Raw genomic sequence first — 24,394 nt, 5'->3', positions numbered from 1 at the left:
ACGGCAGTTATAAATCCTGGCTGCTCTTCCCCCGGCACATGTGCGCTGCAGCCTCTTGGAACTCCCGCCCCACAGCGGCCAGGGCCCAGGCCGATGCCAGAGCCGCTGCCCTTGCCTCCCAGGGAACACAACGCGGCTCCCTCCTTGCAAGTCACCTCTCAGCACCACTGACCGCCCTGGACTGTCCTTCACAGAAGCTGATGTTCCCGAAGCCCTCCTTTCAGTAATTCTTACACTCCTGACTATCTCGGGCCTCTTTCCAATGTCCAGATGATCCATAACTAATTCCCTCCCCAAAACCTTCCTTATATCTGCATCCTCTATTCAAATGTCCTCAGTAAATGAAAATCAGCCAGAAACTCTAACACCCCGGCAAAATATCGGCAGATATGAGATTATTTAGACAAAGCAGCCATCTTCTAAACTCTACCCACACATGAGATGCTCAAAACTTCATAGAATGGTTCTTCCCTCTTTTACTGGGTTGGCCAGAAAGTTTGATTTTTTCCATGAGATGGCTCTAGTAGCACTGAGTTGTCTTTAACTTCATTCAAAACAATTTGTTTATATTGTATTGTGACAGCTGTCATATCAGTGTGCATTTGAAAAAAATTTATGAAATTGATGAATTTTTGTGTAGCCATTTTAATATTGAAGATGGAAGAAAATATGTAACATTTTCCCCATGTTATACTTTATTATTTCAAGAAGGGTAAAAATGCAATTGAAATGCTAAAAAAGATCTGTGTGGTGTACGGAGAAGGTGCTGTGACTGATGGAATGTGTCCAAAGGGGTCTGTGAAGCGCTGTGCTGGCGCATTCTCACCGGATGACGCTCCGCAGTCGGGTGGACTGGTGGGAGTTGACAGCGATCAAATGGAGAATTGAGAGCAATCAACGCTGTACCACGTGGGAGAGAGCCAACATACTCAAAGTGCCAAATCAGTACAGCTGTCAGTGAAAATGAAAAATGTTATGTCTTTTATCTTATGGAAAAAACCACATGGACCTCTTGGCCAGCCCAGTCCACCAACGAGTATTTATCTGGCTCCTATTTTACGTGAAGATCAGTTCCTTTAAACTTTACCCACAAATCAAGTGTCTTTAAGCCTGCTCAATCTGCAACTGTTTTAGAAAGTAACTTTCAGAATTTCTTTCTGAAATGCACTTCTCCCTTTGAAAAATAATAGCCCCAAGGAAGTTAGTGAAAATATATTTTACCTCATCTGAATCTACTAGCACTGGAAGGGCTCTGAAATAGAAGACAAAAAGTCGATGGTTATTGAAAAGCTGGTGTATCTACAGAAGCTTAGTGTGAACACCCCCGGCGCCCCACCCCCGCCTCCCAGCCCCACGCAGCCAAAGGGCCAGACTGTGCTCCTGGCTGCCACGAAGAACGTTCACCACTGTTGTTTGTGAGAGCCCCAAAGGGGTGAACTGGCACATTCATACAGTGAAATGCTACAGAGCCCCCCAGAAGGAATGACCCCTTCAGGAACCAGAATTTAAAAATTGAGTATGTACCTGCGGATGATACAGGTCATCCACAGGTACATATTCAGGACGGCAGCACCTCTGAGAAAGCGAGGTCACGGCGTGGGAGGAAAACAGGTGGTTCTTAGGACAGGCAGTGTTCTGCCTTTGGACCTGGGTGCATTTTAATATGTGCTCATATTAAAATGGACTGAGCTACACACTCATTTAGAACGTGTACACTTTCACGAACGTGTGCTGTACGCCCACAAACTTCAGTAAAAAACACTGAAATGTGAGAGTGATCGTAACTTCAAAACGGAAACAGCAGAAGTGGAAAGAAAGCGAGACGGGCAGTGCTGGGGGGACGTCAGCGCCTGAGCCACACCTACGAACGGTCCCAAACACGCCAGCTCCGACCACACCCCGCCAGGCCCTGCCTGTTCCTACCCCGACTGCACAGCAAGTGTCTGAGCGGCGCTGTGCTGTCCAGTTTGAAAACCCACGGGCTTCTGTGAGAACTGGGCAATGAGTAAGGTGGACTTCAGTCATCACTTCACTATTTATATACGATCAAATCATTGTGATGTGCACCTGATGTGTACACTAGTTTTATTAAAATATACACGTATTTAAAAAAGAGGGATGAGCAAACATTATAAAAGGTGGTAAGATCTTTATGGAATCAGGTGTTTATTTAATTCCATGTCTTTATCGTCACTGACTGGGTGTAAGCTAACACTGTACACTGGAGAGAGAAAAAAATTACATAACAGAAGCTTTGCTTGGGAAAGATAATATGATAAAAAGACAAGTGTAGCCTCGATGTGTGCGAAAGCTTTGGGGGAGCACCTGAAGGGCACATCTGTGCCAGGCCACAGCCTGAAAGTCCCATCCATCCACACTTAAGCCCAGGGGTGGATGCTACCTGCAGTGCAGTCCCTAGTGAGGGAGGAAGAGAGACTGGGACACAAACTGGTGTGGGATAATGAAAGGAGCTTGTCTGCAACAACATCACTAAGGGAAATCCAGGCGGGAGATAGGTCTGGGGAACAGGAAGCAGAGCCGAGTCTGAGGACAGTCACTGGGCACTTAGCTCCTTGTTCACGAATAAATACTAGCTGCCTCGAAAGTGGGTCTGCTGGGTAAGTAACTACCTAAAACTTATTCAGATGTATTCGGTGCTGCGAAGAGGAAGGCAGACGATGCTAAGCTGACTTTTAAGGCTGATCAGAGAGATGGAAAAGCCATAATGAATGTGACAACATATGAATATCTCATGATGCAGCGAATCACAGTCATTCATCATCGGTTTAAACTTCCTATGACTTATGAAACTTTTGTTTCATTTTTACGGATGTACAAAAAAGATTTCCCTGTGTATGAAGTCTAATTTCCACACATGCTATGTGAAGTGTACACTTATTTTGAGGAACAGTGTGCTAAATTTCTTGTGTTAGTAGAAGTGAACACAGGTTTCTAAGAATCTAAAATGCTGGAAATTAATTTGGATTATATAGCTCTACTCATTTCACATAAATTGCTCATCATCAGAACATATAAGTCTTTCAGTCTTTTATAGTCCAAAGGAATTTCTGTAATCAAGCACATATTTCTATTTACAGGAAGAAGAATAGAGTGATGACTTCCTAAAACATGAAGGAAATTGCCAGGAGCCCTACTGCTTTCCCGGAAGTGGGGACTCTGCTGAGGTAACTTCCTTCTGAAGTACTTAGGAATGAGTTGCCAAATCTGGAAGACAACAGTCGTCACATAATCTGAATCTCTCCACACAGCTTTGCTCAAAAATACCTGAAATCCCTACAGACTGCAAACAAAGCCGGATACAACCTGTGGTCTTCAGCATTTCCAGCACAGCACCACAAACCGGAAATTACATGTAAGCAGAGAAGTGCATGCCACGTCCAACAGACTCCCTGCTGTCACCACAAGCTCATGAGCACACAGTGGGACAAGAGAATTTGCGGGATTGTGTGAAGAGCAGAGGGGAGGGAGGACACAGCCAAGACAAAAACAAAACCAACCTCAGCAAAGAAAACCAACACTAAGCACCAAAACACAGAGGGAAGGTTGGTGACCTACTACAGGGAAGGGAGTAAAGTGAGCAGAATCGAATGTAGTGGCTCGGATAGGCATCCAGACTTCTGGTCAAGATGGAGGCGTAGGTAAACATGGCTCACCTCCTTGCGCAGCCATCAAAATTACAACTAAACCATAGAACCACCACCACTCAGAACCATCAGAAATTGAGCTGAATGGAAGTCTCACAACTACAGAAAGAAACCACATCCATTGGGACTGGTAGGAGATGCACAGACACGGAATGGGCCCGTCCTACACCCACATGTGGTAAATAAAAATTCAGGAGGGGATATGTCTGGAGTGAGAGGTCTCAGCTCAACACCAAGCCTCCCAGCCCAGGGTTCCAGTGCCAGAAAGGTACATCCTGAGCAGGGTTTGAGTAGGTGAGAGGAGCTACTGAAGTTCCAAGCACAGCCTCTTAAAGGGCCCGCACATGGACTTACTCAGACTATGCCCTACAGTGCCACACTGCGGTAGTAGCTTGAAAGACACTAGCGGCGCACACGGAGGAAATGAAGTGCCTGGCATTAAGGTGAGAGCTGGGGGACAGCTTCCTCCCAGAAAGAAAGTCAGGTAGAGGCCATTGTTCCTTTTCTGAGCCTTCCCTGCACAAACCTTGAGAACTGGCAGGCAGAGGCCATATCTGAGAATTCACCAACCTGGCTCACATGGTTTGCTCTGCCCTGGAGAATCCCTGAAACTCTGACCCACCCAACTTATGACCCAGGTAAGCTGTTAACAGTGGTTTTTCCACATGAATGGCTAGTCTCCACTCAACTTCACATTTTTCTAAATTCACTCAAACAAGCAACAACCAGCCTCAGCCAGTGCCCAATCCCTGTACCTCTGGCTAAGTGTCCTCCAGCCCAGCACTATTAGCAGCCAACTATGGATCAGTTTGGCGTCACCTGAGCACCTCCAAGCTCATTACAAATAGCAGCTATCTGCAGACTGCTCTGTAGCTTGTGATGGGGGGCTCTGGGCAGAACCCAGGCTGTGACTGACCCTGGCCTGGACCACTCGAAGAACCTCAGAGCCTGTGGGCCCAGTGGACAGCTGCAGACCACATGGGAGCACCACCACCCTGCCCCTGCACAGCTGATCTTCCATGGAGGGCAGAGATTGGTGGTCAGTGGTCACAGCCAGTCCTTGCAGCTGACTGACCTGAGGAAATCCCTCCCACTGACCTGCCAACGGCAAGCCAGGCTCGGTCACAAGAGGAGGGTGTACTCAGACCACACAAATGGCACACTTCGAATTCCCAGCTTGGGTGATAGGGGAGGCTGTGCCACTGGACCCTACAGGACACCTACTGCATTAGGCCATGCTATCAAGACACAAGAGTCACAGCAGCTCTACCTAATACACAGAAACAAACACAGAGATGCTGCCAAAATAAAGAGACAAACATGACCCAAATGAAAGAACAGATCAAAACTCCAGAAAAAAGAACAAAATGAAAATGAGCAAATTAGCAGATGCACAATTCAAAACACTGGTTATAAGGATGCTCAAGGAACTTAGTGAGGACCTCAACAGCATAAAAACTGATACAGTCAGAAATGAAGGATACACTAATTGAAATGAACAATTTACAGGGCATCAGAAGAAGAATGGATGAAGCTGAGAATCAAAGCAACAATATGGAACATAAGGGAACAAAAGCAACCAATAAGAACAAGAAAAAAAGCAAGGATAGTATAAGAAATCTCTGGAACAACTTTAAGAGTTCCAACATTTGCATCATAGGGGTGTCAGACCGAGAAGAGAAAGAGCAACAAATTGGAAATCTACTTGAAAAAATAATGAAAGAAAACTTCCCTCATTTGTTGAATGAAATAGACATGCAAGTCCAGGAAGAAGAGAGAGTCCCAAATAAGATGGATGCAAACAGGCCCAAATTAAGATACATCATAATTAAAATGCCAAAGGTTAAAGAGAATCTTAAAAGCAGCAAAAGAAAAGCAGTTAGTGACCTATAGGGTAGTTCCCATCAGACTATCGGGTGATTTCTCAAGAGTCACTGCAGACTACAAGGACTGGCAAGAAATATTCAAAGTCATGAAAAGGCAAGACTGCTCTATACAGCAAAGCTATCACTTAGAATCAAAGGGTAGATAAGAAGCTTCCCAGACAAGAAAAAAATAAAGGAGTTAATCATTACCAAACCATTATTATATGAAATGTTAAAGGGACTTATTCAAGAAAAAGAAGGTAAACTATGAACAATACAATGGCAATAAACAACATACCTATCAGCAACTGGATCTAATAAACTAAACAAAGAAGAACAGAAAGAGACTAATGGATACGAAGATTGTTTTGATAGTTGCCAGACAGGTGGGTGTTGGGGGGAATGGGTGAAGAGGTGAGGGGATTAAGAAGTACATATTGGGCCCTAGCTGGTGTGGCTCAGTGGACTGAGTGCCAGCCTGTGAATCAAAGGGTCATTGGTTGGATTCCCAGTCTAGGAAACATGCCTGGGTTGCAGGCCAGGTCCTGGTTAGGGGGGCATGCCAGAGGCAACCACACACTGATGTTTCTTTTTCTCCCTCCTCTGCCCTCTCTAAAATAAATAAATAAAACCTTTAAAAAATAAAAAAAGATGTACAAGTTGGTAGTCACAGAATAGCCAGAGGGATATAAAGTACAGTACAGGAAATGGAGTAAAGAACTTATGTGCATGACCCATAGACATGAACAATGGTGTGGGAACTGCTTGAGGAAGTGTGGTGTGCTGGGCAGTGGGGGGAAGGGGGAAAAATTGGGACAACTGTAACAGCATAATTAATAAAATACAATTTAATTTAAAAGAAAAAAATGTAGGGGCTTTAAGAGTCATGGTTTTCAGGGGAGAGTCAAACACAGGAGTGGTATTCCTCAGAGACATGACAGCACAGTGAATACAAAGAAGGAAAGAAGAAAGCAAAATTAAAGACTCTGCAGAAATAAAAGAAAACACCGTCCTCCCTCTCTCCGAACCTCCCACCTCAACCACATTACCCATAAATAAAGCTAATTTATGTAACTTGATGAAAGAAAGCACTCAAACTAGGTAGTCTCACCACAAAATGCCTAGAAATAGAAAAACAAAGAAAACCAATTCCGTAAAATGGTGCAGAAGGAATAAAACAAAAAGAAAAATCCTCTCCAAATTAAACAAGTCAAAAAGAACATTTGGTGATATTAAAAAACAGTAATAAATTTAATTTTAAGAACATAATAAATAAATTTAAATTTCTACAATAAGAAGTTTAAAAACTGACTTCCGCCAAGATGGAGGCGTAGGTGGAAACACCTTGTGTCCGCGCACAACCAAATCTAAGAACAACTATTTTTAACAACAATAAACACAACCAAACCACACAGAAAATCGACAATACGGAGTCCAAAGACAATGAAATGCTCAGCTAAACCGGTGAGAGGAGGGAAGCCAGCAGCAGAGCGAGTTGGCAAAAAAGATCCCAACCGGGTGGTGCACAAGCAGCCAAAGGCGCAGATCCCAGGTGCGGTGGGGGCTGGCTACGGGCGGACATGGGGAAGAGGCGCGGCTGGCTGGCTGCGGTCGGTGGAGCATTTGCGTGCAGATAAAATAGTGAAGAGGTGAGCATTGAGACCGCACGGTGCAGGGTGGCGGGCTGGCACATTTCTGCTCGGATAAACAGGCGGGGGTAGTGGGACGGACTGGCGAGCGGAGAGGACTGTCATTGCTCCCTCTCTGACCCCGCCCCCACATACAGCGTCACAAACCAGCGACCTGAGTGGCCCCGCCCTGGTAAACAACTAAGGCTTCGCTCCTCATACTTAATCGGCATGAACAGACCAAAAATGGCTCAAGAACAACTCAGAGCCCCAGAGCCGATAAATCTAAGTGATAAAGAAATAGCCAAACTTTCAGATGCACAGTTTAAAACACTGGTGATCAGGATGCTCACAGAACTGGTTGATTATAGTCACAAGTTAGAGAAACATATGAAGGCTAAACTAATTGAAATGATTGGTAATGCACAGGAAACCAACAGTAATGGAAAGGAAACTGGGACTCAAATCAAGGGAGTGGGCCAGAAGGAAGGAAAAAATGACCAAACATAAAAGAATGAAGAAACAAGAATTCAAAAAAATGAGGAGAGGCTTAGGAACCTCCAGGACATCTTTAAACACTCCAACATTCGAATTATAGGGGTACCAGAAGGGGAAAGAGGAACAGTCACGAGTGGAAACCCTATTTGAACAAATAGTAAAAGAGAACTTCCCCATTCTGGCAAAGGAAATAGACTTCCAGGAAATCCAGGAAGCTCAGAGAGTCCCAAAGAAGTTGGACCCAAGAAGAAACACACCAAGGCACATCATCATTACATTAACCAAGATTAAAATGAAGGAGAAAATCCTAGAAGCAGCAAGAGCTAAGGGGACTGTCACCTACAAAGGAGTTCCCATCAGACTGTCAGCTGATTTATCCAAAGAGACCTTACAGGCAAGAAGGGGCTGGAAAGAAGTATTACAAGTCATGAAAACCAAAGACCTACAACCAAGATTGCTCTATCCAGCAAAGTTTTCATTTAGAATGGAAGGACAGAAAAAGTGCTTCTCAGATAAGACCAAATTCAAGGAGTTCATCATCACCAAGCTCTTATTATATGAAATGTTAAAGGGACTTACCTAAGAAAAAGAAGATAAAAAAGATGAACAGTGAAAGGACTGCAAACTCACAGTTATTGAGAACCACACCTAAAACAAAAGCAAATTAAGAGGATAGCTAGATCAGGAGTGAACCATAGGAATGAAGATCATGTGGAGGATTAGCAACAGGGGAGTGGGAGAAGGAGAAGGGGGGAGAAGGTACAGAAAATAAGTAGCACAGACGTAGACAGAAAACAGATAGGGGGGAGGGTAAGAATAGTAGGAGAAATACAGAATCTAAAGAACTTGAGACGTGTTCATGAACTAATGGTGGGAGAGGTGTGTGCAGGGTGGAGGGGAAAGGAGGGGGGAATAGAACAAATGTAATGACATAATCAATAAAAAAATGTTAAAAAAAATACCCCCCCCAAGAAAAAAAAAGTTTAAAAACCAAGAACAAAAATGGATAAAAATAAAAGAGGAAGAAAATCTTCAAAGAATTACTCAAACTCAGGAAAATAATTAAAGGAAAAGACAAAATCATACCTACAATGAGAAAATAGCAAGGTTCCTATGGAAGAATAAATATAAATAAAAATGTAATATGTGGTAAGAGAATGATCTTACCACAGAACTAAGAGAATGAAAATGATGTAAAGAAAGAAGTAAAAATGATTATAGAGAAACTGGTGAGAATGGAAGATGGGAGGTAAAGGTGAAAAGATCAGATGATTCCTCCCACAAAAAGGTGTATATAAACATGGATAAAATTATTAAATGCAAGTAGTTGATGGAACTGCAAAATAACCAAGGGGAGTGAGTATACTGATCCAAGTAGCTCAACAAATTCCAAGGAGAATATGCATAAAGAAAACCATATTTAAGCACATCACAAAGACACTGCGGAAAGCCAAATACAAAAAAAAAAAGAATCTGAAGAGCAGTAAAATAAATACACATTACACACAAGAGAACAAAAGTATAAGAAGACTGACTTCTCAACAAAAACTATAGAAACAGAAGGTACTGGAAGGACATGCTGGAAGTGTTCAAACAAAAGTCAACCAAGGTTTTTGTATCCAGCAAAACTATCCTTCAAGAAAGGAGGGTAAAGAGCCCTGGCTGGTGTGGCTCAGTGGACTGAGTGCTGGCCTGAGAACCAAGGGGTCGCCAGTTCAATTCCCAGTCAGGGCGCATGCCTGGGTTGCAAGCCAAGTCCCTGGTGGGGAGCACGCAAGAGGCAACTACACATTGATGTTTCTCTCCTCTTTCTCTCTTCCTTCCCCTGTCTCTAAAAATAAGTGAATAAAGTCTTTAGAAAAATTACTTTATAAACAAAGGAGGGCAAACAAATACATTTTCATATAAATAAAACTGAGAAAATGTTTCCAGCAGAGATATACTGTAAGAAATAATAAAGACCTACAGGAGATGGTGATAACTCAGACACATAAGAAGGAAAGAAGTACTAGGAAATGCATGGATAAATATAAAAGAATATATACACGTCTACTTTGCTTTTCTATAAAAAAATATAGTAGTGTATTGTTAGTATAATATATATGTTGTCCCCACTTTGCATGAATCTGATGTGTGTGAATTTCAGTTACTATAGTTTAGTTAAGTAACACTAGTTCCTTAACAGGACAGTTCAAATTTCAGTTACCAAAAAGCACAAGATACCACTTCATAACCACTGAAAGACCTCAAGCCAAAAAAGGTGAGCAATTAACAGATGTTGATATGGATGTGGAGAAACTAAAAGCCTCATAAGTTACTGCAGGAATAACAACGATTCAGCTGCTTGGAAAACAGCCTGGCATTTCTCCAAAATATTAAACATACACTCACCATATGATCTAGCAATTCCATTTCTAGGTATATACCAAAAAAAAAGAAAATATATGCCCATACAATACCAAGAATCACCATATTCCCAGTGATGAAAACCAAAGATAAGAGAGAAAATCCTGAAGGCAGACAAAAAACAAAACAAAAATTCCACAAATAAAACCCAAGTAAAATACGGAGGAACAAGGAAGAACTAAACCAGACTTCTTTCTGAAATTATGAAAGCTAGAGGACATCAAGTAACAATCTTTGAAGTGTTAAGAGAAAAAACAAAGAATTCTATGCCCAGCAAAAACACCTTTCAAAAAAGCTAAAACAAAAACTTTTTCAGACAATGAAACCTGACAGATCATTGCCAGGATACCTGCACTGCCATGAAGGGTATTCTTCAGGCAATTAGAGTGCCACACTAGCAGGAACTGCCTAAACAGGAAGCAAATGGGCAAGGGAAAAGGAAGGGACAGCATGTGAAAACATCCTATCTGTCTGTCCTGACTATTTTCCGCTGCGGAACTGGCTCTGAAATCCTATTGTTAAGCGGAACCCTGATGAAGACCCTGAAGAGTTCGCAGTCCCCACGGGGCTTCACCTGCACTCTATTTTTCCTGTGCTCACGTTTTTCTTCCAAAAGCTTTCCCGCCATACACCATAGCGTGGTTATGTGTTAAAGAAAAGTGTTCTACATGTGTTTGAACTTTTCCAAAATAAAAAGTTAAAACAAAATGCAATTAATTCAATCTTAGAAACAAAGATCAGAAAAGGCTGGGGTTGGTAACAGGGTACAAATATTAAAATAGTTGTTGTACAGTGGAAAAGGGAGAAGACAGACAATCCAATTAGAAAATAGGCAAAGGACCTGAAGAGACACTTCTCCAAAGAGGACATACAGATGGCCAATAGACATATGGAAAGATGCTGAATGTCACTAATCATCAGAGAAATGCAAATTAAAACTACAATAAGACTGTCAGAATGGCTGTCATCAATAAATCAACAAACAACAAGTGCTGGCAAGGAGAAAAGGGAACCCTTGTGCACTACTGGTGGGGATGCAGATTGATGCAGCCACCGTCAAAGGCAGTAAGGAGATATACCTCAAGAAAATTAACGCTGCCTTATGACACAGCGATTCCATTTCTGGGAATTTATCTGAAGAAACCTGAAACACTAATTTGAAAGAATATGTGCATTCCTGTGTGCATTGCAGTGTTATTTACAATAGCCAAGATCTGAAAGCAACACAAGTAGATGAGTAGATGAGTAGATAAAACAATTATGGGACATCTGCACGGTAGACTACTACTTGGCAATGAAAAAGAAGAAAAATTTTACCCTTTGTGACAGCATGGATGGACCTGGAGAACTTTATGATAAGTGAAATAAGCCAGTCAGAGAAAGACAAATACCATATGATTTCACTCATCTGCAGTATCTAACAAACAGACTGAACTAACTAGCAAAATAAAGACACACTCATAGAGAGAGGGCAGGATGACAGCTGAGGGGTAGAGAGGGTACAGGGTGGAAGGATTGAGAAAAAGAGAAAAAGGACTCACGGACATGGACGACACTGTGAAGGGAAGAGAGGAGGGTGGAGGGAGTGGAGGGTGGAGGTAGAAGAGGGTATAATGGGGATAAATGGTAATGGAAAAAACAGAACAAAAAACTAAATAACTTAAAAAAAGAAAAGGGAGAGAGAAAGACAGATCAAGGCAAGGCTATGTTTTCTCTGCAATTCGACATGAAGTAAATCAGTCATTTACTAATGAAAGGGGCTATAAAACCGTGGAGCTGTGAGGTCTGAAAAGCACGTGACAAAGTATGAACTTATCTCTTCACATTTGAGCCTAAATTTAGATTCAAACTCCAATAGGATATTTACACGTCTGTGAATGAGGAGGGAATATTTTCTTCCACCCACTTCAAGTCTTCATCCTGCAGAAAAATTTACATATTAATAAACATTCACATATTACATATTTACATATTGTTTAATATTACTTGAAAATGGAATTTAAAAATAGAATATATATAAAATTTAAGTATTTAAAATCAAATGCATGTCATTTTAAAATTCTATATATCCTAAGAAATTGTCACTTATGCCACAAAGAAATTATGCCAGTATTTTCTTAAAGAGGCAAACAAAAATTTAGATTTTTAATTTTGTATTCTTGGTTTTAGTGGGATGCCCAGTTGTTTTTGTCCTGAAGAGAAAAAAAATACAAAGAGTAGACCTATACAGTAGAAAAATGCAAGAATATTGATTTGCATTAATTTTTGGCTCTCAGCATTCAGTCTGATACATAAATTTCTGAATTATTAAAGACCAAGACTATTAAATATGTACATTACTCACAAAGTTATCAGAAGTAGCGGGTTTGGCTGTTCCATTGGAAATGGTTTTTGAAGTTCTTAATTTTATTCCTTCAGCTACAATAAGAAATATTATAGAGATAAATATATTAAAATTATAAAATATTTTCCTCCATGGCCTCATATTTAATAAGTCCACAAGGAATAATATATGTTTTGAAAAGAAGTGTTAATAGTATTTCTATTTGGTTCTCCTTCCTTCTCCTCGTTCTGCTCCTTCTCTTTTTTTAAAAAAGTTTCCATGTCTCCTGAAATTTACCTGGTCTTCACCAATCTATCCCTGTAGATTCTTTAATACATTTGTAATACTTATTTCTAAAGTTCTTTCCTCCTAAATGTAGTATCTGTGCCACCTCCAGTTCTCTGCTAACTGGATGTTCCGCTAACTACGGGTGACGGTTTCCAGTCCCACATCTGCTACTCTGTTACCGCTGTTACCGCACGCTGGGCGCTGGGCACTGGCAGTGACCGCACAGGCTCTGGGTTCTCTCACCTTCCTCTGAGAGGTGCTGCACTGTGTTCTAGCAGGCCCTCCGATAACTGATTACAGTGAAATAATAACTGTAATAACTAATAACTGTAATAAATAATAACATAATAACTATGGTGAAATTAACAAAATGATAAAATGCTTTGTAGAAACTAATAGAAAGATGAAATTAGCACTAAAAACATAATAAGAAATGCTTTGGGTATGACCAGGAAATTACAGATGTGTCTAATTTTAAAGAGCAAGAAGAGGTGACTGAAAGAAATTGATTAATCACCAAGATGAATATATACCAAACCACGCTTGTGAAAATCAGTGTGCCTACCTCAATACTCAGAGCAAGCCAGTAACAAAAAGCTCAAATTACATTAATAATCTTGAATATTTCATTACTGACTTCTCTTCTTATGAGTATCTAGCATAATAGAGGCTTCCACAGATATAGTTTAAAAATATTTTATAAGAAAAAAGTATCTGACCTTGAGCATCACAGGTAAAGGTACAATAATTCTTTGTTATAATATACACATGGTCATTCGATAAGAAACATCTCACTCACTTAAATTTTCCGATGTTACTGTAAATTCTTCAACTTCATCATCAGAGTCATCTATTAAGGGCATGAAGGCATACCTATGTCATAAACAAAAAGTTGTTCTACCAGTGTGTTTAAGGTTGTTCAATTTTCAATTATGGCTAAAAGGGTCACTGCACAGAAGCAAATCTAAAACTTTGAGTTTTTCATAAATTAAAATAAAATTTAATTATTTTATGCTCAAATAGAAAGGTTATTGTGAAGAACAGTGAACCTAAGTGCCCCCAGCCCTGCTGGCAAGAGCAGAAACAAGTGGGATCTGTCTGGAGAGCAGTTCTGCAACACGTCATGTTCAGGGAGGGGCCTGCCTGCCTGCTGTGCTCCTCTCCAGGTAGGGTCTGCCTCCCTCCCCACACCTTTTAACTCATGCCCTCACAAAAAAGAAACTGCTAATCCGATAGGTGAAAATAAAGCACATGACTAAGCCACATTTACTAGGTCCAATAGCAGTCAGAAAGCACTGCTGATAGTAATAGCAGGAAAAAAACCCTAAAAACAAAGTGTCTAATACTCAGGAACTGCTTAATAAATTATGCTACCTTCATAAAATGGAATGCCATATAGCCATGAAGCCCTGGCCAGGTGGCTCCGCTGGCTGAAGCATTGTCCTGTATACCAAAAAGGCCGTGGGTGCCATCCCCAGTCGCGGTGTGCACAGAAGGCAACCGACTCATGTTTCTCCCTCACATCTATGTTTCTTTCTCTCTCCCCCCGAACCTTTCTTCTCTCTCTGAGGTCAATAAACATATCCTCAGGTGAGATTTAAAGAAAAAAAGAAAAAAGTAATGTGGAAGATCTACATGGGATGATGTGGGTACGTTCCAACAAGGTGCAGAGTAGTATATACATGCATGTATGCATGTATTATTATTCTTGTATGACTGGTACACACTTGTATATTTTCCCCTCATAGTGTTTTTCTTGGGGAAGAGGAATGAGACGAGGAAGGTGGGGCTCCCCGTCGCATGTTGTCTAAAGCACAATCTTCTGAACTTAGCATTCATGCTCTTCTTGATTGTGGTCCCAGAGTAAGTAGCATTAAGCACACTGCAGGCCTCGATGACCTCCAAAGCATACCTCATTTCCCTCCTACTCCAGAAGTGTACTTCCGGTCTTCCCCAGCCCTGTCTCTTACTGCCCTGCCCCTTTCCTTAAGGTGAAACATAAAAGCTGCCTTTTGGAGTCGTCCTTACCCCACCTCTGTGAGCCGCCTGGACTCCCTTTACACAGCTCTGATTTCACCGTTTTGCATCTGCTCTGGGTGCCTCCCTGCTTGACTGTACCCCCCCGACAAGCATGGAGTACGCTATAAACAGTACTCCCCACAGTCTCTATAAACGTGTTGTAAAGTGTAGCAGGCGATCAACAAATGCTTGCCAAACTTGACTTCTCCTATGTTAGGTACCTTTGATTATTTGCTGACGGTCTCCACAAAAACATTATTACAATGAGGATAAGTGAAAAAAGGAAGCTCCAAAACGCACCATCAACCCAACTTTCCATCCAGTCCTATAAGGACAATTCAAACACAAAAAGTTAATTTTCTGATAAACATAAATACACAGATTTCTAATTCAAATAGTGTACAATCACAAGCACTAATGAATTTTTTCCAATCAGTTAAGTCTTCCAAATAATAAGTACAGTTTTAAAAGAAACATAAAAACTAAGAAATGTTAATCTTTCTAAAATCAACATCAATGCTTACTTCAGCTTCATAGCCAATCAGATGAATAAAATCCTTTTATGGTGTAGTACCATAGAAAGAGTAAGAGCTAAAGGTACTTCAGAGATCATTTAATCTATTTTCTACATGAGAACAGACACGGGGCGGGTTAACAGCGGAATTAGAATCAAGCTGAGAATGGGTGCATAGTCCCCTCTTAGCTGCCCCTTTGCTTTCTATGGTTTTCATTATCTGTGGTCAACTGTAGTCCAAAAAATATAAAGTCCAGAAATAAACAATTCGAAACAAATTTTAAGAGAAGATCATGTTCACATTATTACATATAATTGTCCTATTATATTATTAGATATTGTTGTTAAGCTCTTACTGTGCCTGATTTATAAATTAAACTTTATCACAGGTATATATGTATAGAAGAAAACATAGTGTATATATAGAGTTTGGTACTATCCAGTTTCAGGTGTCCACTGGGGGGTCTTGGGATGTGCTCCCCTCAGATAAAGAGGGCCTGCTGTATTTCTGACATTAGTGTCCATGATGCAAAAATATCAATGCAGTACTTTTTGCAGTAGGTTGTTCTGCTTTTAGTGAGACAAGAGATTTTATCATATATGCTTGAAATGTTTCTAAAGGGCTGTTTCACATTATAAACATTCCCTTCCATAAACATTTTGGGTTAACAGAAAGATTTAGAAAACAAAAATAAAAATCCAAAAGATATCCTTAGGACTCCAAGCAAAAAATACTGAGGTGCAGGAAGGAGAAAAAAGAATTCTAAAAAGTCAGTGTCTTATCTCATTAACTCATCCCTAAGACAACAGAGGTCCAGGACCTTCAGGGGGCTATTCACAGCCGTTCACACAGAAGTAAAGATGAGCTCCTAATCAAGATGACCCGAAAAGAGGGTCTGTTAGAGTTTCAGGCTAAGAAATAGATCTTCTTACTTGCGAATCTGTGGCTTACAGTCCCGTTAGATATAGAACAGCCCAAGTTCACGGTTTGCAGGAAGAAAAGGATTTCCTGTTACCTTAAAATATACAGTAGAGAATCATCTCTCAAAATCTGCTTTGGAAGTTGAGAAAAGAGCGAAACTGGAAAAGCAGATTTGGGAGAAGCTTTTCAGATTCATTGAAGGGGCAACAACAGTTTTTATAATTCTACATAAAATAATTCAAGGGAAGCAGAAAATCTCCTCTAGAAGTACTTTAATTTACAAAGACAAACTAAATTCTTTAAAATGACACAAAACAAAATAGTATAATTAAAAATGAAAACCATTTTAATAGATTATACTTACTGATCGACATTTTGCAAATCTAAATGTCTTAGTTGTCCACACCATAAACACTACAGAAGCTGAAACACACCAAAAAGTCACATTTGAAGGAAAAGTCATCCTGAAATAATTTACTACAATAAGAAAAGGTCGACACTTACCCAGAACCGCAAAGATCAGAGTATTTGTAAAGTGCCTATATAAAGAAAATTTCACCATGTTCTTCCTTAGCCTCAGAGTCTTCATAGTTTGTGCTAAACTTATAAAAATGTGAAAAAGTTAAGGAAAAACATTTTAAATAGTAATAAACAGTTAAAATCAAAATCAAAATAAGAATCTTCTACATTTCCAAAGCTGGTACTGCAAATATAGTTCCACTAACTTAACACTAATAAAAACACAGAAAACTTCACTTGAGCCAATACTGTATAATCATGATACTGATTTATTACAGATTTTACTTTATAGCCTGCTGCTCTCTGACTAGATAAACTCTGTGGAAATCACACACGGAGGAAGCCCCACGACGCGCTATTCCATGCTGAGCCCCCAAACCACAGGACGGGGCCGCGGGACCTGCCTGCCCCTCAGGCCAGGCGCTGCGCAGGTCGCACCGTGATTTCCCACAGGGCTTGGGCTTTTCTGTCTCTTTGTTTTCTTCTCATCTACTCTATCTTTTCATGATCCTAACTAAGAAATTGGAACAACCTATCAATTCTCTTTTATCAATTAAAATTGAAATATGTCAAATAAAACAAATCTGAATTTAAATAAGGAGAGACTTCATTCAAAAGGTGATTGCGAAAGGGAGAATGTTCTAACTGTAAGATCTTTCGAAGTCCCAACCGTCACACAGGAAAGGGCTTTCACAGGGAGGAGGAAACAGGACTAGAAAGCTTAGGTGTGGGGAAGTGGGTGGAATGAGGGGCAATCAGTCAGGGAGTGGCTCTCCTGAGGTCTGCAGACTCTGGCAGGGCCTTTCCATGAGCTTGGGTAAATGAGAGCTCAGGAACCTAGGAGGAGAGAGCTTAGTGTGGTCCAGATGGGTCAGTGGGTACATAGGTCTGAGCCTGGCCTTGTCACAGGTAAACTGGGGGCTTGGGGAGTCCCACTAAGTTCTACAGAAGGAGGTTCTCTGTAGTAAGCTTTTTCCCAGGAGGCAAAAGGGGTTTTCCCTTACCACAGTGGTTCTCCAGGAGCACAGGCTCCGGTGAAGTTCACTACTGTCAAGTATGAAGAAGTGAGAAGGGACTTCTCCACTGGCTCCTCCGCAGCAAGCCTGGGCCGCGCCAGAGCTCCGTCTGTCCGTGGGAGTTGCTCCTTCTGGCGCATAGCACCAAGCTTTGTTCGTGAACCACACACGGAATTTACACAGCGGAGCAAAAGAATGCAAGGGGAAAATTTCCCGTTTATGCCTCCTATTTGAAATTCCAAATGCTATTCAAAAACTTCTTAGTACCTAAAACTACCAAAGCTGCTTTTCAACTTTTCTGAATGAGTAAAATGCTGTAAAAGATCAATGTCTAAGATAACACAATCCAACCAATGAAGGCTACTGTCAGAATTTACAAAAATGCAAGTGTGCTATATATTCCTCAAACATTACCAAGACAAATACTTTTTAGAAATTCTTGATGAAAACCAATTTTCTGTGTTAAAAATCTGGCGTCAATTAAAAATTCGAAAGTGCCCTAGCTGGTGTGGCTCAGTGGATTGAGCACCAGCCTGCAGACTGAAAGGTTGCCAGTTTGATTCCCAGTCAGGGCACATGCCTGGGTTGCGGGCCAGGTCACCAGGCCCATAAGAAGCAACCGGTTGATGTTTCTCTCCTTCTCTCCCTCCCTTCCCTTCCCCTCTCTCTAAAAATAAGTAAAATCTAAAAAAAAATATTAAAAAATAAATAAAAATTCAAAAGTGTTTTTAAAAGCCAAAGAATAAAAAGATCAAAAGCAAATTCAGAACTGCCTAAGCCTGCACTTACCAAGACACTGCTAATGCAAGGAAAACTTAGAAGTGGTTAGGAAAGCAGATGGCCCACCGTCCTGCATGAGTGTCCACAGGCCCCTGCTGCCGTAGGAAAGGATATCCACCAGCACAAGGCAGAGTCAAGAAGAGACAGAGGGAGGCTGGCCAGAAGCACAAGATCAGAGTCATTTGCCTGCAGCAAAACAGCAAAAAATAAAAAATAAAATAAAGCAAGCAAAAAAAAGGGAAGGGGGTTCATGAGAAAGGCTGTGCTTTAAATTTTTAGGCTATTTCTGTTATCATTTAGAAGTAGATTTGCACAGGACTAGCCGCAGTTACGCTCACCAAAAGCAAAGGAAGCACAGGTCCTTATGAGAGCACTCACTTCTCCAGGGAGTCCTGCTTCTTTGCTCATCATTTGTGTCATTTAGGAAACCCACTCTCTTTTGTACAGAGAAAGCGATTTTCGCTGCAGTAATGGAAATTACCTAATAGCAATCCAAAAGCAAGCACTAGGAATTCAGTTGTAAGCAGAAACAGATACTAAATTTCCTTCTCTCACCATGAAACACTAATGAAAATAACTTTAATTTCTGGATTTCTTCATGACTTTTATCCCAAACATCTTTATTAAAAATACTGATAATCAGTTCTGGCTGGTGCAACTCAGAGGGTTGAGCATGGGCCTGTGAACTAGAGGGTCACTGGTTTGATTCCCCAGTCAGGGCACATGCCTGGGTTGCAGGCAGAGTCCCCAGTTAGGGGCATGTGAGAGGCAACCACACATTAATGTTTCTCTCCCACTCTTTCTCCTTCCCTTCCCCTCTCTCTAGAAAGAAATAAATAAAATCTTTTAAAAATATTAATAACCAATTCCATTTCTGGGATTATACCCTAAGAATTCTGAAACACCAATTCAAAAGAACTAATGCACCCCAATGTTCATAGCAGTGCTATTTACAATAGCCAAGAGCTGGAAACAGCCTAAGTGCCCATCAGTAAATGAGTGGATCAAAAAACTATGGTACCTTTACACAATGGAATACTATGCAGCAGAAAGAAAGGAGCTCCTACCCTTCGAGACAGCATGGATGAAACTGGAAAGCATTATGCTAAGTGAAATAAGTCAGGCAAGAAAAGACAAATACCATATGATCTCAACTTTAAGTGGAACCTGATCATCAAAATAAACAAGTGAGCAAAACAGAACTAGAGACATGGAAATAAAAAACAAACAGATAGTAACTGGGGAGGGGAAGGAGAGAGGGGGAATAACAGGGGAAGGAAGGGTAAGGGTTGTCAGGAACATGTATAAAGGACCCGTGGACAAAGTTGATGGGGGAGGGGAGAGGGTTGAAGGTGAGAGATGGGAGTGAGCAGGGCAGGTGAGAGTAATGGGGTGGAAATAGGGACAACTATAATTAAACAATACAAAATTAAAAAAATAATTAATAATCAGCCCTGATGGATGTGGCTCAGTTGGCTGGGTGTCATCTCCCAAGGTGAAATGCTGCAGGTTCAATTCCCACTCAGGGCACATGACTAGGTTGTGGGTTCAGTCCCCAGTTGGGGCATGTGTGGGAAGCAACTGATTGATGTTTCTCTCCCTCTTTTTCTCCATCCCTTCCCTGTTCTCTAAAACTAAATAAACACAATCTTTAAAACTGTGTTAATAGTTAATATTGTTCCTTACTATTTTAAAACTGTGTTAATAGTTAATATTGTTCCTTACTATTTTAAAACTGTGTTAATAGTTAATATTGTTCCTTACTATTTTACCTTGTTTTCCGATTTTCCCACCCCAACCTGGCTCCTTCTGTATTGGAACAGATTAAAGCCAATGCAGCCCACAAAGGAGAGAAACTGCCCTCACTCACATCCAGATGCACTCAGAGCACGAGAGCTGCGGTCCTGCCCCCCTCCCAGGGCCCGTGAGCACCCCTGTCCTGATGCACCGCTCAGAACAGGCCCTGCGGCCCTCGGCCCGAACACGGTTCATGTGTAGAACTAGGAACGGACTTCACCTTTCTAACAACCAAACATCTTCAAATGTGTTTTAATGCAGGAAATATGAAAATTACTAGAGTAATATGTTTATAGCACTCTCTGAGAAGATCAGATTTATCTAATTTTATTCATAAACTTGGATTCTAAACCCTGGACAGAAGCAGAATATGCTTTTCACTCAAGTTCCCTCAGACGCAACTCTTTAAATCAAGTATTATGTCTTAGCTGGACACCCCTAGACACGAGGGGATCCACAAACTCATGCGGGAGGTTTTTAAATGCCCCACTGCAGGTAAATGCCTGCGTGGGTGGGAAGCATTGTCTACGATCTGTGCAGAGACGCTCTGGGCTTCCTCACACTTTCAAAGGTGTGTCTGATCCCAGGACCCCAGCAAGGCTGAGGACTACTGCTTTAGAGAATAAGGATAACATGTTTAAAGGTTCCGTTTTGTTGTCACTTGGAAGCAAACTGAGAATCCACAAAGGGACATTAAAGAATAGGTGACCTGGCTTAGAAAAACCGTCCACAAGGCACTCAGAAAAGCCTTAGCGCCACGTTTGCTGGCGCAGCCGCTTCCTTGCTGAGAAAGGACACAGGCAGGTAGAGTCAAGCCCTCTCGTCCTTCCCCTGAGAGACAAAGATGAGAAAATGAAAAAAGTGCAAGGAAAGCAAAAAGAACATTCAATGTTAAAAGCTAAAATACAAGTAGCAAAGACAATGGAAACAAGAAACCTTGGTAAAAGTAAAACCTGCCCTTGCTGGTGTGACTCGGTGGATTGAATGCAGGCCTGTGAACCGAAGAGTTGCTGGTTCACTTCCCAGTTGGGGCACATACCGAGCTAGTGAGCCAGGGGGCCATGCAATGCCAGCCAATCAAGGTTTCTCTTGCATATTGATGTTTCTCTCCCATCCTTCCTCTCTCTCCGAAAAATTAAATAAATAAAAACCTTTTAAACAATACAAATAAAACCCATCTATAGGAAAGTTTCAGAGAGAACACAAATGTAGAAGAAATAAATGAAAATACTATTCTGGGATCTGCAGAACCCTCCCTTCTGCTCTCCCAGGTCACAGTTTCTCTAGAATCCCTCCCATTTCCATGAGAGGCCCCAACAGGCAGAAAAACACACTGGGGACCCTGGACTCAGTGAGGGGTCCTCAAGGATCAGCCCACGCTGCCCTAAAACTTCTGCTGTCCTATGATTTCTGCCCCCCACCTTCGCCAAACCTGCTCTCCCACTGTCCCACTGCGACCTCTTCAGTGACGGAAGCTGGGGTGCCTTGGGAATTCCTCTGCCGCACTGGCCACTGCTGACCACTCCCTCTTACCGAAGCTCTCCCTACCTCCACTCCGTGACAATTCCTGGTCCTCCTACCTCCCTTCACCCTTGTGCTCCTTCCATGAATGATCTGTGCACCAGGCCACCTGGCTCCTCTCCTCTCGCCGGTCTACATGTTCTCCTTGGGCCACTATCATGGCCGCAACCTTCTCCTGTACAAAGATGACCTCCAACCTTCACCACCAGTTGACTCTTCCTCACACTAATTCCCCAGCAGCTCAAACCTCATCCGCTACAGTCCCTTCTCCAAGGTCACTGCCTCGATAATAGCAATGCTGCCTCCAGCCACCCAAATGAGACCTGTGAGACTTCTCTGGAGACTTGTCTGCTTCTTCTGCCACGTTTTCTAGCAAGTCTGCCATGTGCAACTTCTTCTTCACTTCCTCTGCAATATTTCTAACCCTCACCATGTCTTCCTTGGACCACTATAGATGGCTTAGTAGACTTTCCGTATGCAGTCTCTCCTTTTCCAAGTCATCTTCTTATGTCATTACTGAATTCTTTCTCACAGAGATCCCGTGTTTTTCACCTGTGCAGCTTCAACTTCCTCTACTTCCTACCTTCAGCGGAAACTCTTAAACCCCTGAGCAAGTCACTCTTTCCTTCCCGCTGGCCGCACCTTCCTTGACTCTCCCACACGTTCCCCTACAGGCTGCCAGCCTGGGGCATCCTACCACCGTCCCTACACTTCATGCCTTCCCAGAATGCTTCTTCCCTGATTCTCAACTCTCTTCCTTCTGACCCCTATGTGTCCTCCCAGTCTCAATTTAAATGTCACCAACTCTATGAAGTCGTTCCTGATTTCACATTAGAATTGTCTTTTCTCTTCCCTCTGTCTGCAAAACAACCCTCTACAATGGAGACAATTATTTCCATGTTCCTTCTAGTAGCGTGTTTCCTCCTCGGCACAGGGCACATAGTAAGTACTTAAGTTTGCTGAACTGCACAGAGAAAAACAAACATATTCTTCATTTGGGGAGTTGTTACTTTTTCACTTTCAAATAATTGCTATGTCGAGGTAATAATAATGCAAAACTGTATTTCTATTATTATTACAAATAAAAGTAATATGATTTTAGTGCTATAATAAACTATTTTAGAAGGACACTACACTGTAAAGGATATGAACCACACAAAAACGGAGTCGATAATTGCTAAAATTATGTCACCAAAAAGAACAGCTAAATGGTTAGAACCCTGAAAGATAAAAATGGGAAAAAAGGCTGAAAGTTGAAATTTCATTATATTACAGGAATTATCTGATGAAGAAAAACAATTCAGCTCACAGCATTGCTTTACAAAGGCCATATAAAATACTTTTACTTCCTCACAGAATTGTCTTCAGCACATAAACATGATCTGGTCTGTCAACAGCCTGTTTGGGGACAAGGTCAAACTGAACTCTGAATGGCACGTAACAGGCGCCAGGACCCAGCCCCACCAGGGCACGTGTGTGGACCTCCCCCCTCCACGCCAGACCCACAGCCACAGCTGCTAGTGAATCAGCTACTAGTGCACCCTCCTCTTTCCTACTGCATGCAAAGGACGTGGGAAAAGTAAAACAAGCAAAAGTAACCGGGTGGAGCGGAAAAACAAACCATAGGTTATTAGCCACTTACTTAAGAGCTGACAGAGAAGTGTATGTAAAACATCCACCTACAATGCTGATGATGTAAAATTTTAAGGAAATACAATGTATACACTACATCTATATATGAAATATTTATCTTTTCTGTTTTTTTTCTGTAGATATTAGCTTCCTGTGAGTGACATGCAAATGCAGAGTTTTTCATTATTATGTAAAGATAAAAATAAATACTGTATTTTGCTTTGTATAATGTGCACCCACATTTTTGGCCCAAACTTTCAGGAAAAAAGTCTTTCGTTTTTATTTTTTAATTCAATTTTAATTTATTTATATTTAGATGCTAGTTTTTTGTGTTATAAAGGAATGTTAGCATTTATTTTTGAACATATTATAGTAAAACAAATTTTATGTCACAGATAATTACAAAACACAAGGATAGATACAAAATACAAGAAATGTTATATACTGGTAACCAATTTATATTTATGCATCATAGAAGACCAAGAACTCTTCATCACTGTCAATATCAGAGGTATCATCTTCTTCAATTTCTACATTATTGGTGTCTTCTGAAGAGTCACTTTCCTCATCCCGGTAAACTTCTTCAGTTCCATGTACAGCATTGCTGATGCTGCACTTTTAAAATGATTTCACGACCACTTCCTTCTTGACACAGTTCCAAATCTTGAGACCTAATAACAAACCTGGATGATGAGATGCTTTCTTGACCCTGACTGTAGGCTTCAAATCATTACCAGCCGACTGCAACCACAACATCCACTCTTTCTTCACGAGGACCTTACAGGGCTGTTTACTGACACACCAAGAGGTTGTAGTTGCCTGGTTAGCCCACCAGGTATCACTGCAAGTTGGGTTTTCAAGTTCGCTGAGATTGCTTTTGCACTTTGTGTAACATGGGCTTTGAAGTGATCAAAAATAAGCAAAGCCAGTTTTTTAAGTAATTTTCCAGGCCTAAGTGACAAGAATTTGTTAAACCAGATTTTCATGCCTTCTTCATTCAT

General features: G+C 41.3%; 1 protein-coding gene across 3 annotated transcripts in view; it reads right to left on the bottom strand.

The window, feature by feature from the left end:
• TMEM87B (transmembrane protein 87B) overlaps window positions 1–24,394 on the bottom strand; it is a 55,508-nt gene that overhangs the window by 4,035 nt on the left and 27,079 nt on the right. For 2 of the 3 annotated variants that reach the window (XM_053664549.1, XM_053664550.1), the window contains exons 11-18: window positions 22,911–22,981; window positions 16,633–16,742; window positions 16,493–16,551; window positions 14,914–15,017; window positions 13,473–13,546; window positions 12,407–12,480; window positions 11,930–11,982; window positions 1,222–1,252 (exon numbers count right to left, since the gene is read on the bottom strand). In XM_053664549.1, coding sequence (XP_053520524.1) covers window positions 1,222–1,252; window positions 11,930–11,982; window positions 12,407–12,480; window positions 13,473–13,546; window positions 14,914–15,017; window positions 16,493–16,551; window positions 16,633–16,742; window positions 22,911–22,981 — 576 coding nt within the window. Of the gene's footprint in view, window positions 1–1,221; window positions 1,253–11,929; window positions 11,983–12,406; window positions 12,481–13,472; window positions 13,547–14,913; window positions 15,018–16,492; window positions 16,552–16,632; window positions 16,743–18,557; window positions 18,630–22,910; window positions 22,982–24,394 lie in introns of all 3 variants that reach the window. The other variant, XM_053664548.1, reaches the window with a different exon arrangement.

Source organism: Artibeus jamaicensis, unplaced genomic scaffold, assembly GCF_021234435.1.
Source record: "Artibeus jamaicensis isolate MK-2021 breed Jamaican fruit bat unplaced genomic scaffold, CSHL_Jam_final contig_384, whole genome shotgun sequence".
Taxonomy (NCBI): domain Eukaryota; kingdom Metazoa; phylum Chordata; class Mammalia; order Chiroptera; family Phyllostomidae; genus Artibeus; species Artibeus jamaicensis.
This window is presented reverse-complemented; position numbering and strand designations above follow the sequence as displayed.